The sequence below is a fragment of the Nothobranchius furzeri genome, chromosome 15, assembly GCF_043380555.1.
Source record: "Nothobranchius furzeri strain GRZ-AD chromosome 15, NfurGRZ-RIMD1, whole genome shotgun sequence".
NCBI classification, from domain to species: Eukaryota; Metazoa; Chordata; class Actinopteri; order Cyprinodontiformes; family Nothobranchiidae; genus Nothobranchius; species Nothobranchius furzeri.
In genome coordinates, this window is record NC_091755.1 from 44,481,359 (window position 1) to 44,493,858 (window position 12,500).

The window sequence follows — 12,500 nt, forward strand, 5'->3', positions numbered from 1 at the left end:
CCACACACACACACACACACACACACATACAGATACACACACACACACACTAACACGCACGTGCACGCACACACACACACACATGCACGCACACACATACAGATACACACACACTAACACGCACGTGCACGCACACATACAGATACAAACACACTAACACGCACGTGCACACACACCACACACACACACCACACACACACACACACACACACACACACACACACACACACACACACACACAGGATGAGCTGTAACATGGCGTGTTCCTGCAGGACGGACGTTTGGAAGAGCGTCCTGCAGACAGCATCTTCTGTGTGAAAGCTGCTCCTTAACGGTGACGACGAGCTCCAGAATCAGCAGATCCATGTTCTCCCAGAGGAACCGCTCCTCTGAACAATGAAATGGTGTGTATGAGTGCTGCTTGCATCTGTAATTCCTTTCTGATGAGACCGGTTGTTCAAACCCTACACAAGCTGCACCGTGCGACTGTAAATATGCTGTAGGTGTGTGTGTGTGTGTGTGTGTGTGTGTGTGTGTGTGTGTGTGTGTGTTTGTATCTGTGTGTGTGCGTGCACGTGCGTGTTAGTGTGTGTGTGTGTGTGTGTGGTGTGTGTGTGTGTGTGTGTGTGTGTGTGTGTGTGTGTGTGTGTGTGTGTGTGTGTGTGTGTGTGTGTGTGTGTGTGTGTGTGTGTGTGGCCACAGCTGTGCTACAAATCAGCACCCATTTACTGGTGACAGAGTCATTAAAGCCAGCTCATCTCATAAAACACAGTGCACGTGGTCAAACCTGCGTTCACACTCGTAACTCAGGCTGCTGCACACACACTCCCCCAGCTGAAGCGAGTGTGTGTCCTTAACGAGGAGGGTGATAACGGCACTGAAGCAGAGACGGATGTTTACTAACAGCACAGCAGCAGCTAACAGTGTGACACTTTGTTTTACGATAAGTGCACGCTCCGCTGCAGCCCTTCCCACTCTTCCTGCCTCCGTTTAGCAAAACGACACTAAATAAAAGCTCATTATGCAAGAAGCAGGCTAACGTCCTCCTGCTGCAGCACTTCTTCATGATCCAGCTCTGATGGCTCCATCCAGCTGGTGTCCATCACTAAGCAGGAGCTGGAACCCGTCTCGCCCCCACCATCCGCCATATGCAGGCACTGGGGTGTAAAACGCCACCGACCTCGATCCGACCAGGGGTCAGGCCCTGATGCCCGGACGGTCACAGCAGAAAGAATCGGTACGGTCCAGAAGCTGTTCCACGCGGGCGGGCTGCTGATGCTGGCTGGGCGACGCCCATGACCCATGACCATCTGAATTCTGTCCATAGTTGCCATCTTGGATCGAGTGTGTGCACCAACTGACAAACCCACGTTTCTGGACCGTGAGGGTTGGACCCGTATGGTTGCAGATGTGATCTCCTTCCGTCTGCGGGAGGTGCTCATGCCACGGGCCTGTTGCAGCATCTGTGTCTGGAGTTACGAGCGTTTACAATGCTGCTTTCACGGCTCATGCCTGTTGGCTCTCTCTGTTTCACGGTTCTTGTGCAGGTGATGAGGTGAATTTGGAATTGGAGTCTGTTGTTGGCACCGGGAGCCGGACGCTGTTTTCTGGTCCACGTCGGCCTTCCCATATCCAAACCACATCCGTGGAACAGAAGTTGTCCCTGTTTTAGATACCAGCTCCTGAGTTTGGGTCGGCAGGTCATCCTGTTTAGTTACCCAGGTCAGGACGGCCTCCGCTACCATGTTCCTCCATGCTGGTTGACGCACGGCCAGTAGGGCTGAACCATGCTGGAAAATAACCTACCGTAATTGCGATTTAATTCACGATTATTTTCTCAAGGAGCTGTTCTCATATTTTTCAACTAATGGAGGCAAAAAAATCTAAGTAACTTGTGCTGAACATAAACAAGTCTATGCATCTATTTATTTACCTACACGTTAAATGACTGCAACAGTCTCATTATATTCGTACATACTGCACCTTTAAGGACACATTAGCAACTACATCATTAGGAATTATGTAGAAGGTCATTTTAACATTTATTAGGCCGACTGGTTGTTTTCTGTATAACTATCTCTGTAGTTATGCTGCTATAGGCTTAGACTGCTGGAGGACACACTGACCACTGTCCACACTCTACTGCTTTCTTCTACAATCTGCTCTTTAACTGTATTATTTCCTGCTACTTCAGCTGTTAACTTTATTTTCTCTCTAAGTGTTTTTCTCCCCAGAAGAAGCTACAACGATGTTCTGCTGAGCTGTGGTGGCCTCATGGAGGGGGCCATCGTCTAGCACACTGCTGCTAACCACTTAAACATTCTCCCTCTCCTGATAATAACTTTTTGTTTCCTTGACGTCGGATGTGCTACTACTAGTTTACCCGTTTAACTATAGATCCACTAGGATAAATACAATAAAGTTTATCTCTCACCAAATAGAATATTTACTAAGAAATCACAATATAACCATGTGTGTGTGTGTGTGCGTGCGTGCGTGCGTGCGTGTGTGTGTGTGTGTGTGTGTTTATACTGAGCCAGGATTCTCTGGAGGTTTCTTCCTGTTTAAAGGGAGTTTTCCTCTCCACTGTCGCTGCATGCTTGCTTAGTATGAGGATTGCTGTAAAGACTCTGACACTAGTCAGTGACTCGATGCGACCTACTGGGTTCCTTATATAGGAAACATTCTCAGGGAGCCCCCCCCCCCCCCCCACACACACACACACACACACACACACTTCCTCTCATCTCTGGCAGCTTTCCTACCCTTTTCTGAGAGTTGACACTCCTCCATGTCCCGGTCCCAGTGGGGGTGCGTGAGAACGGCTAACGATGACCTGCTGACCTGAAGGAGGGAAGTCCTGCTGGACATCACCACGAAGGAGCTCTGAGGTGATCCACAGCTGAAGAAAGAGAAACCAAAAGGAGCTGGGTTTGTTCCATTTGAACATTCATCACAACAGAAAACACATTCGTGCAAAGAAAGTCTTGGAACTCCTCCTGTGTGAAGCTCAGAGGAGTCGAGGAGAACCCCAAACTCAGATCTCACCTCAGAGAAGGTCCGAGCGACCTTCAGAAAACCAAAACGCAGCGGAGTCCCGACGAGAACCAAAATCTGCTCTTTCAGACTGCTTGCAGTGCAGCTTTCCTTAGAGGCACACGAGGTGACAAGGTGACGATGTTCCAGAGGGGAGATGGTCCCAGACCCAGAAATCAGCTGTGGGGGTGCACGTTTGGTCCAAAACGATCCCCAGGCCTTTCCTCAGACTGAAGAAACCCAAACCAGGTTCCAAGAGGCGTCTGGACAGAAGCTCCTGGTCTGCTGTGCCCCCAGGCAGCTCCAGTTCCTCGTGACCGCCGACCCACTCCTCAGCAGAACCAGCAGAACAGACAAAAGCTTCACAACTCAGAGGCTGAATTCATGTTCATGAAATATGTTTAAATTCTGGAAATAAAAGAAAAAAGGCAAATGCAGCTTTTAAGAGCCGAGTGAAAAGTTTAAAGCCTGCACCTGAACTCTGTCAGTTGATGTCCGTTGGACGTTGACGGAGGTGAGCACAGGTGGGCGGAGCCTGCAGAGATTTCCCTAAACAAACCAAAGAGTGCACCTGCAAATTCAAATTCACAGCAAAGCAAGTCCCGTCCACACAAACCAGCATTTGCCTGCACCGCTGTGGAGAGGACTCCTGCTAATCTGAACAACGTCCCTGATGGCCGACCTTCTGCCACGCAGGATCCAGGAGAAGCAGCTGCTGCTGGCGCTCGGCCTGAGCTTTCAGCACAAGTCTTTGTGGAAGACTTTCACAGGAAGTTAGTGGTGGTTTGGAGTATGGCGGGGCAGAGAAAGCCTGCCCTCTGCTGGACACATGCTGTTACTAACCCTCACACACAGGGAAGTAACAGCTAAAAGACCAAAGTCACAGCTCAGAGGAAGTTTGGCGTGGTTAATCATTCCAGCTCTGATTCGTGGTTTCGCTTCTGTTTCTGCATTTCCACAAAATCTTTCATTTTCCAGACACGTTCATCTAGAACGATGTCGTTTATAAAACGGTAAAAGCACGGTTCTGGTCTGTGGGAGCAGAAACCCGCTCATGCATGGAGACAACATGCAGAAGGCCTCAGTCGGGGTTTGAACCTGCAACCATTTAGCTGTGAGGTGATGGCAATACCAGCAGCTCTACCGTAGATGTAATCAGATTACATTTAGTATATGAACAAGACACTTTTAACACCCTGCCCTTAGTGTCTCAGGACATAGCAGCAGCAGCTCAGGAGGTAGAGCGGGGCCAGTAATCGGAAGGTTGCAGGTTTCATCCCGGCTCCGAAGTGTCCTTGGGCAAGACACCTAACCCACCTTGCCTGCTGGTGGTGGTCGGAGGGACCGGTGGTGCCAGTGCTCGGCAGGCCTGGCCTCTGTCAGTGCGCCCCAGGGCAGCTGTGGCTACATTGTAGCTCATCCCCACCAGCGTGTGACTGACTGACTGGGTTGTGAAGAGCCTTGGGGGGCTGCAGAATCCTAAGAAGGTGCTGTACAAATAGACCATTTACCAATATCTGCTGATTTACTTTAAATCTACCTTTAGGAAATCAGTCACCTGCGACCTGTTGGGACTGTTTCATTTGTTCTACGCTGAAATATAATGTAGAAAGACCTGTTGTTCCCAAACAGCTGTTAGATAAACACCTGCCATACAGATGATGCATCCCTGGGGTCACCTGGATTAGGCTCCGCCCAGCTTATGGGTGGGTTAGGGACTGTCCGAACCCTGAACTAACATCCCCCTCACCTGCTGCACACTCAGACTGTTGGTGCAGACATGGTTAGCCCTACGAGACTGTTGTTGTAAACATGTTAAATATGCAATAAGACAAATAAAGTGTTTACATCTCTGAGAAAGCAGCTTCGGGTTTGTCTAAAAGGACTTTTTGGTTACAATTGGACTTATTCTTGACCTTTAAAGTGTATTTTTAAATAATGACGCATCCAGTTACATGTGTTCTCTCTCTTATCTGAGTGGTTTTCATGTTTATTTTAGTATTTGGTATAATTAATGACGCAGCTCTGTGTGGCTGCCCTCCTGCTGTGCTAGCTGTTTAAGCTAGCTGGACGTCACATCCGTTTTTACCTGAGGACCGTGTAGGCGAGCAGACATGGCTCAAGTCCAGGAGAAACGAGGCGTTTTCTGCTGAACTTTCCGCTGCCAGCATGAAGCTTTGTGTTCGTGTTCCTCAGGTAAGCGTCCACCGCAGGCTCTTCCTATTGGCCGCAGCCTCTGCACCTGTTAGAGGCGCGCGCCAATCACGCGCCCCGACCGTTGCTCTCCAAGATGGCGGCTTCCAGCGCGCCGCTTCGCTCATCCTCGCGGCGGAAAGTGGAATATTTTCGTCTCCAGGCCGTTTAAACTCCGCCGCTGAAGCGCAAGAGCGGGTCCTACCGACCACCTGGCCCGGGTCCCGGGGTTCCGTGGTCCCAGGAGCCGATGTGGGTGTCGGTCTGAAGGGGGTTGTTCTATCCGACTATGGCCACCGACAACAGGATCAATTTCTGGAGGAGAAACGCGAAGGTTCCCGGAAGGTTGGTCATCATTTTCTTTCCTCGTGTGTTTTCGTTTCTAACCGAACTGGTGTTGCTCCACCGCAGAGATGAACGGTTAACGAATACGCCGGTAACCGACGGAAGTGGATGCACGGCTTTGGAGCGGATAACGTCATCTCGGTGTTTGTGTGAAGGAAGCAGAGACCTCCATCTGGTCACCTGCGCGCGCGCTCAGATGCACCTGACATGTGAAGTCTCGCCCGCGTTCATTCCTCTCCTCTCCAGAGTCTGAATGATGCATTAGTTATTACCTACTGCAGCTGGAGGAGCGCGTTAAGGCTGAAGCCTCTGAGGTGGTGGACTACCTAAAGCACACCTGGGACCTGAAGCCGAGTGCTTACAGGTGTATCCAGTTCCTCTTGGCTTTAGGAGCCTTGGAGTGACTGAATGACCCATAAATCCGAACAACCAACAACCCAGCCTCTCTGGTGGTCTGTTGTGCCCAGGCTGAAGAGGAGAGGAGCGTCTAACAAGCTAATAGAGATGGACAGGATATCAAGATCTAGCATGTTCTCCTTGCGCATGCGTGGGTTCTCTCAGGCTTCCGCCCACAGTCCAAAGGGATCCCATGTGACAGTGAATGAAATCCTCTCAGAACCATAAACTTGTGTTGTGTGTACATAATACCGTAAATTCAGCTTGAATCATTTTCATTCTATACAAATTCTGCTGATTTTAGAAGCACTGATGTCAGCATATCGGTATCGGCAAATATTGGTTATCGCCCTTAACAGAGTTCTCAATATTGGATATCGGTATCGGCCCAAAAATTTCATATTGGTGCATCACTACAATCTAATCAGACTTCACAGAAAAACTTTCACCCTATTGTTGTTCACAAGTATAGGGATGCACAATATATCGGTATCGGCCCATGCTAGCAATTTTTTAACATATCGGTTCGATAAATAAAACAGGTCCGATATTAACAACCGATATTTTTTCCATCATGTTTCCATTTGTTTATCTGTTTCAGAGGGTGGAGGGTGATGTTTATTTGTTTACTCATGTGACTGATTGTAATCATCTCAGAAGTGTGTGTGTGTGTGTGTGTGTGCGTGCGTGTGTGTGTGTGTGTGTGTGTGTGTTTAATAACAACAATTCATTGTAGAAGCATTAATGTCAGTATATTGGTATTGGCAGATATCCGTTATCGGCCGTAACGGTGATGTTAAAATTGGATATCGGCCCAAAAATGTCATATCGGTGCGTCGGTACACAACGAGAACGTAGCATAGTGAAATATAACATGGGGTTAAAACAAACACAGACGTGTTTCCTTCTCTTTACGGTTGTTCTGGTTCAGTAAACTCGTCTTCAGGCACCTTTTCTCTGTCCGCTGCTGATTTAAAAGGTTTAAACCACGACGTTAAGCGTTCATAACACATCCGTTAAGGGTGTCTCCTCTGCGGCTCAAACCCTAACCATCGCTGGGTGGAGCAGAGAAACAGGAGCTCGTCTGTTTGAGAAACCTAAGTGGAGCGGATCTCCGAGGAGCGGGTGTGGCTGTCTTTGTCTGGCTTGTGGATGTGTCTGTGTGTGTAGGTCCCGTGTGTGTGTAGGTCCAGGTCCCGTGTGTGTGTGTAGGTCCCGTGTGTGTGTAGGTCCCGTGTGTGTGTGTAGGTCCAGGTCCCGTGTGTGTGTGTAGGTCCCGTGTGTGTGTAGGTCCAGGTCCCGTGTGTGTGTGTAGGTCCCGTGTGTGTGTAGGTCCCGTGTGTGTGTGTAGGTCCAGGTCCCGTGTGTGTGTGTAGGTCCCGTGTGTGTGTGTAGGTCCCGTGTGTGTGTGTAGGTCCAGGTCCCGTGTGTGTGTGTAGGTCCCGTGTGTGTGTGTAGGTCCCGTGTGTGTGTAGGTCCAGGTCCCGTGTGTGTGTGTGTAGGTCCCGTGTGTGTGTAGGTCCAGGTCCCGTGTGTGTGTGTGTAGGTCCCGTGTGTGTGTGTAGGTCCCGTGTGTGTGTAGGTCCCGTGTGTGTAGGTCCCGTGTGTGTAGGTCCCGTGTGTGTGTGTAGGTCCCGTGTGTGTGTAGGTCCCGTGTGTGTGTAGGTCCCGTGTGTGTGTGTAGGTCCAGGTCCCGTGTGTGTGTGTAGGTCCCGTGTGTGTGTGTAGGTCCCGTGTGTGTGTAGGTCCAGGTCCCGTGTGTGTGTGTGTAGGTCCCGTGTGTGTGTGTTGGTCCCGTGTGTGTGTGTAGGTCCCGTGTGTGTGTGTAGGTCCCGTGTGTGTGTAGGTCCCGTGTGTGTAGGTCCCGTGTGTGTAGGTCCCGTGTGTGTGTGTAGGTCCCGTGTGTGTGTAGGTCCCGTGTGTGTAGGTCCCGTGTGTGTAGGTCCCGTGTGTGTGTAGGTCCCGTGTGTGTAGGTCCCGTGTGTGTAGGTCCCGTGTGTGTGTGTAGGTCCCGTGTGTGTGTAGGTCCCGTGTGTGTGTGTAGGTCCCGTGTGTGTGTGTAGGTCCCGTGTGTGTGTGTAGGTCCCGTGTGTGTGTGTAGGTCCAGGTCCCGCGTGTGTGTGTGTAGGTCCCGTGTGTGTGTGTAGGTCACGTGTGTGTGTAGGTCCCGTGTGTGTGTGTAGGTCCCGTGTGTGTGTGTGTGTAGGTCCCGTGTGTGTGTAGGTCACGTGTGTGTGTGTAGGTCCCGTGTGTGTGTGTGTAGGTCCCGTGTGTGTGTGTAGGTCCCGTGTGTGTGTGTAGGTCCCGTGTGTGTAGGTCCCGTGTGTGTGTGTAGGTCCCGTGTGTGTGTGTAGGTCCCGTGTGTGTGTGTAGGTCCCATGTGTGTGTGTAGGTCCCGTGTGTGTGTAGGTCCTGTGTGTGTGTGTAGGTCACGTGTGTGTGTGTAGGTCCCGTGTGTGCAGGTCCTGTGTGTGTGTGTGTGCAGGTCCTGTGTGTGTGTGTGTGTGTGTGTAGGTCCCGTGTGTGTGTGTAGGTCCCGTGTGTGTGTGTTTGTTTGTTTGTGTGTCTGTGTAGGTCCCGTGTGTGTGTGTGTAGGTCCCGTGTGTGTGTGTGTGTGTGTGGGGGGGGGGGGGTGTATTTGGGCTAAAGTCTCAGAATGTGTGAGCTTTGGTAAATACCTGAAATGGCCACTAGATGTCCTCCTCGTGGAGGGCTTTAGCTAGCTGGCCATGTAGACCGGGTTGTCCAGACCAAGGTGATCTGGACCTGCTGATTATTCTATTAGAGGGTTTTTGTGACCACACCCACATCGCTGTGAACTCTGGGTAGTGCTCCATCGCTCAGCCCTGTGCATCGCTGCATCTCCACTGCTGTTCACCTGAGCATGAAGAGGTCAAGTTGAAAGGAAGCCTGAACTTGTGTTCTTACGGCACCCCAGGAAGACCCTTTAACTCCCTCCCCCATACAGTCCATCCACCACTAACTACGGTCAGTTCATCAATAACTACATTAATCAACCATGAAATGATATAATTCCTCAAATAAACTGTTTTAAACACCACCGCTGTTGTGCCCCTGGCAGGTGTCAGCCCCAGCTCTGTTAGCATAGCGCTGATGAAACGGGACTTGGGCAACCCATCACACCTTTTACAATGCCACGCCCCTTCGTTTAATCCGTGCACGGCCACGCACACTACTTTTATGTTTCATCATTTATGTGGTGTTCATGCTCTGCTCCAGAGTCAGTGTTTAGAGACTGGAGGACTTTGTTTCTGCTGAGCAGCTGGTCACATGACACCAAGATCACATGACCTAAAGTTAACGCTGTAAACCGTTTAGCTCTCATTACTTGCCGAGGAACAAACATCACGAGTGTCATTTAAATCAGATGTTAGCGTGTTTGACTCGTGTGACCAGAGTAAATGTGTAGTCACACTAATAAAGTATCTCCTCTTACGTGTATTACGGTAGCAGCTGTAAGCTAGTGTAAGGCTGTTTAACATGAAGAGGCAGCGTGTTGATGATACGGGCCGTCCCAGACTAAAGCTGGTATAATTATACTTATTAATAATGCTGACATCAGTGGAGTCAGACGCTCCTGGCTGCAAATGGAGATTAAACACAACAAAGATGTAAATCCAGTCACAGCTCATGTCTAAAAGTTTAAACTCCACATTTATTAATTATTTAGCCGTTAAGAACAAAGCTGCTGCTACCGCTGTGGGCCAGCGGGGGCGCTGATTCACCACCTCCTAGCTGCCAGCCACCCACAAGAAAAAGGTCACGTCACTTGCCTCGTCCAATCATATTCCCCAAACTTCATCACGCCCTAGCTGCTAGCCTAGCTGCTAGCCTTCCGCGGAGCAGGTTTGTTCTCCAGCGTGTGTTACCATGGTGACGGGGAGGGGCTTCAGGCTAGCCGTGTTGGTAGAACTACACCTGGATTTTCAGAGAGCCTGGATTAGCTGGCTTTGTGGAACAGCGCCATGGTCTTTTACGGACTGTTTCTGGATAAGGCTGGTGTTTTGGGGGACGGGGTGTTCCCTCACCAGTTCCTCTGAGTAATCATTACTCTGGGAAGAGGTCCAGCTGCAGGTGTTTTCCTCACAGATGTGTGCACTGTCCTCCACAGCGTGCAGCCTGTTTACGGAGCGCAGCACCCCCCCCTGGACCCTTGTTTACGGCGGACGTAAGTGCTCTGAGCACGGCTGCATGGATGCATTTTATCTGTCTGTCCCGTGTTCTCAGGCCCACGTGCACCTGCATGCACCTGCGCTGCAGCGTTGTTCATCCTGCTTTGTTTTCTTTGCCCGTGGTTTCAGGATTTGTGGTGGAAGTGAACGGCATCGCAGCCACCGGTCGATAGTTACGTGTTTTTATCTCTGCAGGTTTCCTAAAGACTCAAAGCCAAAGTACAACAACATCGGGTCTAAGAAAGCCTGCAGCTTTCACGAGTTTGCCAGCAGCACTGACGATGCCTGGGACATCGATGATGAGGAGGATGAGGAGCTCCGCAGGACCCCCCCATCAGGCCCAGTCTCCATCCAGGCCTCGGTAGCCGTAGACCTCTGTTCTATCTGCTCTGAACAACGACGAGTCTGATCTTAGTGTTTGTTTGTGGGTCTGTTCTCCAGCTGCTGCATCAGGCAGGAGACCCAGAACGTAGACCCACCCACCCCAGAACAGAGGCTCAGAGCCTCCCGCCGCCGCAGGAGGACGCCGCTGAGCACGTCAACGGCAGGGTCGGGAAGTCTAGCAGCGACGCGGACCTCAGCACGTCCTCAGGTATGTGGTAAACGTGTCAGAGCTAATCGCCGCCGTGGTCAGGAGGGACGGGTTGATGGGATTGGATCAGGATTACGTGTATTCCTGACGGGATGTGGGTTACCTGTCCTTCAGCGCGGGATCAGCGTCTAAAAACACTCACACACGTTTAGTTTTACCACCTTCTGTCGGTTCAGAGCGGGTTCGCAGCAGCAGCTCTGGAGGCAGAGCTGGGACTCCAGGAAGGAGGGTTGCAGGTTTGATCCCAGCTTGCGACAGAGAGGGCTTTTCTTTCTGTTGTTTACCTTTGTTTATCGCCCATGCCGGGTTTCCACAGGTCTTTGTATGAGTTGGTCCTGTTGTTTGCAGTCTCGTTGTTCGGTTACGTTTGCTCGACGGTCTAACGTTCTGACAGGTGTGTTATGTACGGTCGGGTGTTTACTTTGTTGTTTGTTTCTTAACAATATTTGTTGTTTGTTTCTTAACAATATTAATAAATATTTACCATTTATTATATTTACTACATATTATAATAAATATTTACCATTTATTATAATATTTACTATTTATTATAATAAATATTTACCATTTATTATAATATTTACTATTTATTATAATAAATATTTACCATTTATTATAATATTTACTATATATTATAATAAATAGTAAATATTTATTATAATAAATATTTACTATTTATTATAATAAATATTTACCATTTATTATAATATTTACTATATATTATAATAAATAGTAAATATTTATTATAAGAAATATTTACTATTTATTATAATAAATATTTACCATTTATTATAATATTTACTATTTATTATAATAAATTTTTACTATTTATTATACTATTAACTATATATTATAATAAATAATTACCATTTATTATAATATTTACTATTTATTATAATAAATATTTACCATTTATTATAATAAATATTTACCATTTATTATAATATTTACTATTTATTATAATAAATATTTAATATTATAACATATACAGTTCTGGTTCTGGTGCTGGTTCTGGTGCTCGGCTGTGACCCACAGACGCACTGCGGTGATCGTGGTGTCCAGGTCTGAGATGATGCTCAGATGTTCTGTTGGGCGTCTTCTTGGCTGATTGTGTTACGTCCTGTTTGTGCATAACGATGCAAATGCCTGCTCACCTGTCTGCTCACCTGTGTGAGTCGGGGTGATGTCAGAATGACCAACAGCCTTGAGATATTCAAATACAGAAAACATCTGTTAACGAGACTCCAGCTGACCTTTAACCTTTTGCCTTGAGAAGATAGCAAAGCTAGAAACTACATCAGAGCGTCGTTAACTCCATGACTGTGAAAGTGGGTTAGGAATAGATGGGACGCGCGTTCCGATCGGAGACCTGCTCTCTTCTTCACTAGTTTTGCTCCAGCTGTGGGTGTCTCCTCTGGCTCGGGAGAGGCGGATACCCAGATCGGATGTAAGCAGCTGAGCAGCGCTGATCTAGCATCACAGGTAACCTTCGTAGCGTCATAATGAGCACTTCTCCACCCGAGGTTAACCGTGGGCATGGAGGCGCTGTTTAGTCAGGATTCACGCATGTCACCGACACCGGGCGCCGGTTGTAATTCAGCTCAGAGTGCAGACGTTCCCACGGCACCGTCACATCCAGCTGCACCTTCTGAGTCTGGAGAGGCTTAGTGGTGGCAGAAGGCACTCACCGTAGATGAGGAGCTGTTAACATCCGGACCTGACTGGGTTGCTTTGTTTTTCTCCTC

The 12,500-nt window shown here is 48.9% G+C and overlaps 2 protein-coding genes across 11 annotated transcripts in view; one reads left to right on the forward strand and one right to left on the reverse strand.

Annotated features, from left to right (window-relative positions):
- LOC107396515 (myelin transcription factor 1) overlaps positions 1-3,184 on the reverse strand; it is a 132,093-nt gene extending 128,909 nt beyond the window's left edge. For all 10 annotated transcript variants that reach the window (XM_070544896.1, XM_070544902.1, XM_070544901.1 and 7 more), the window contains exons 1-2: positions 3,049-3,184; positions 2,766-2,902 (exon numbers count right to left, since the gene is read on the reverse strand). In XM_070544896.1, coding sequence (XP_070400997.1) covers positions 2,766-2,871 — 106 coding nt within the window. In that variant the 5' untranslated portion in view covers positions 2,872-2,902; positions 3,049-3,184. The remainder of the gene's footprint in view (positions 1-2,765; positions 2,903-3,048) is intronic.
- A 2,193-nt stretch (positions 3,185-5,377) lies between these two features.
- The window catches only part of tbc1d22b (TBC1 domain family, member 22B), an 11,032-nt gene continuing 3,909 nt past the window's right edge, over positions 5,378-12,500 (forward strand). Inside the window, exons 1-4 of the mRNA XM_015976267.3 lie at positions 5,378-5,574; positions 10,103-10,159; positions 10,359-10,524; positions 10,605-10,755. Of these exons, the coding sequence (XP_015831753.1) occupies positions 5,519-5,574; positions 10,103-10,159; positions 10,359-10,524; positions 10,605-10,755 (430 nt within the window). The 5' untranslated portion in view covers positions 5,378-5,518. The remainder of the gene's footprint in view (positions 5,575-10,102; positions 10,160-10,358; positions 10,525-10,604; positions 10,756-12,500) is intronic.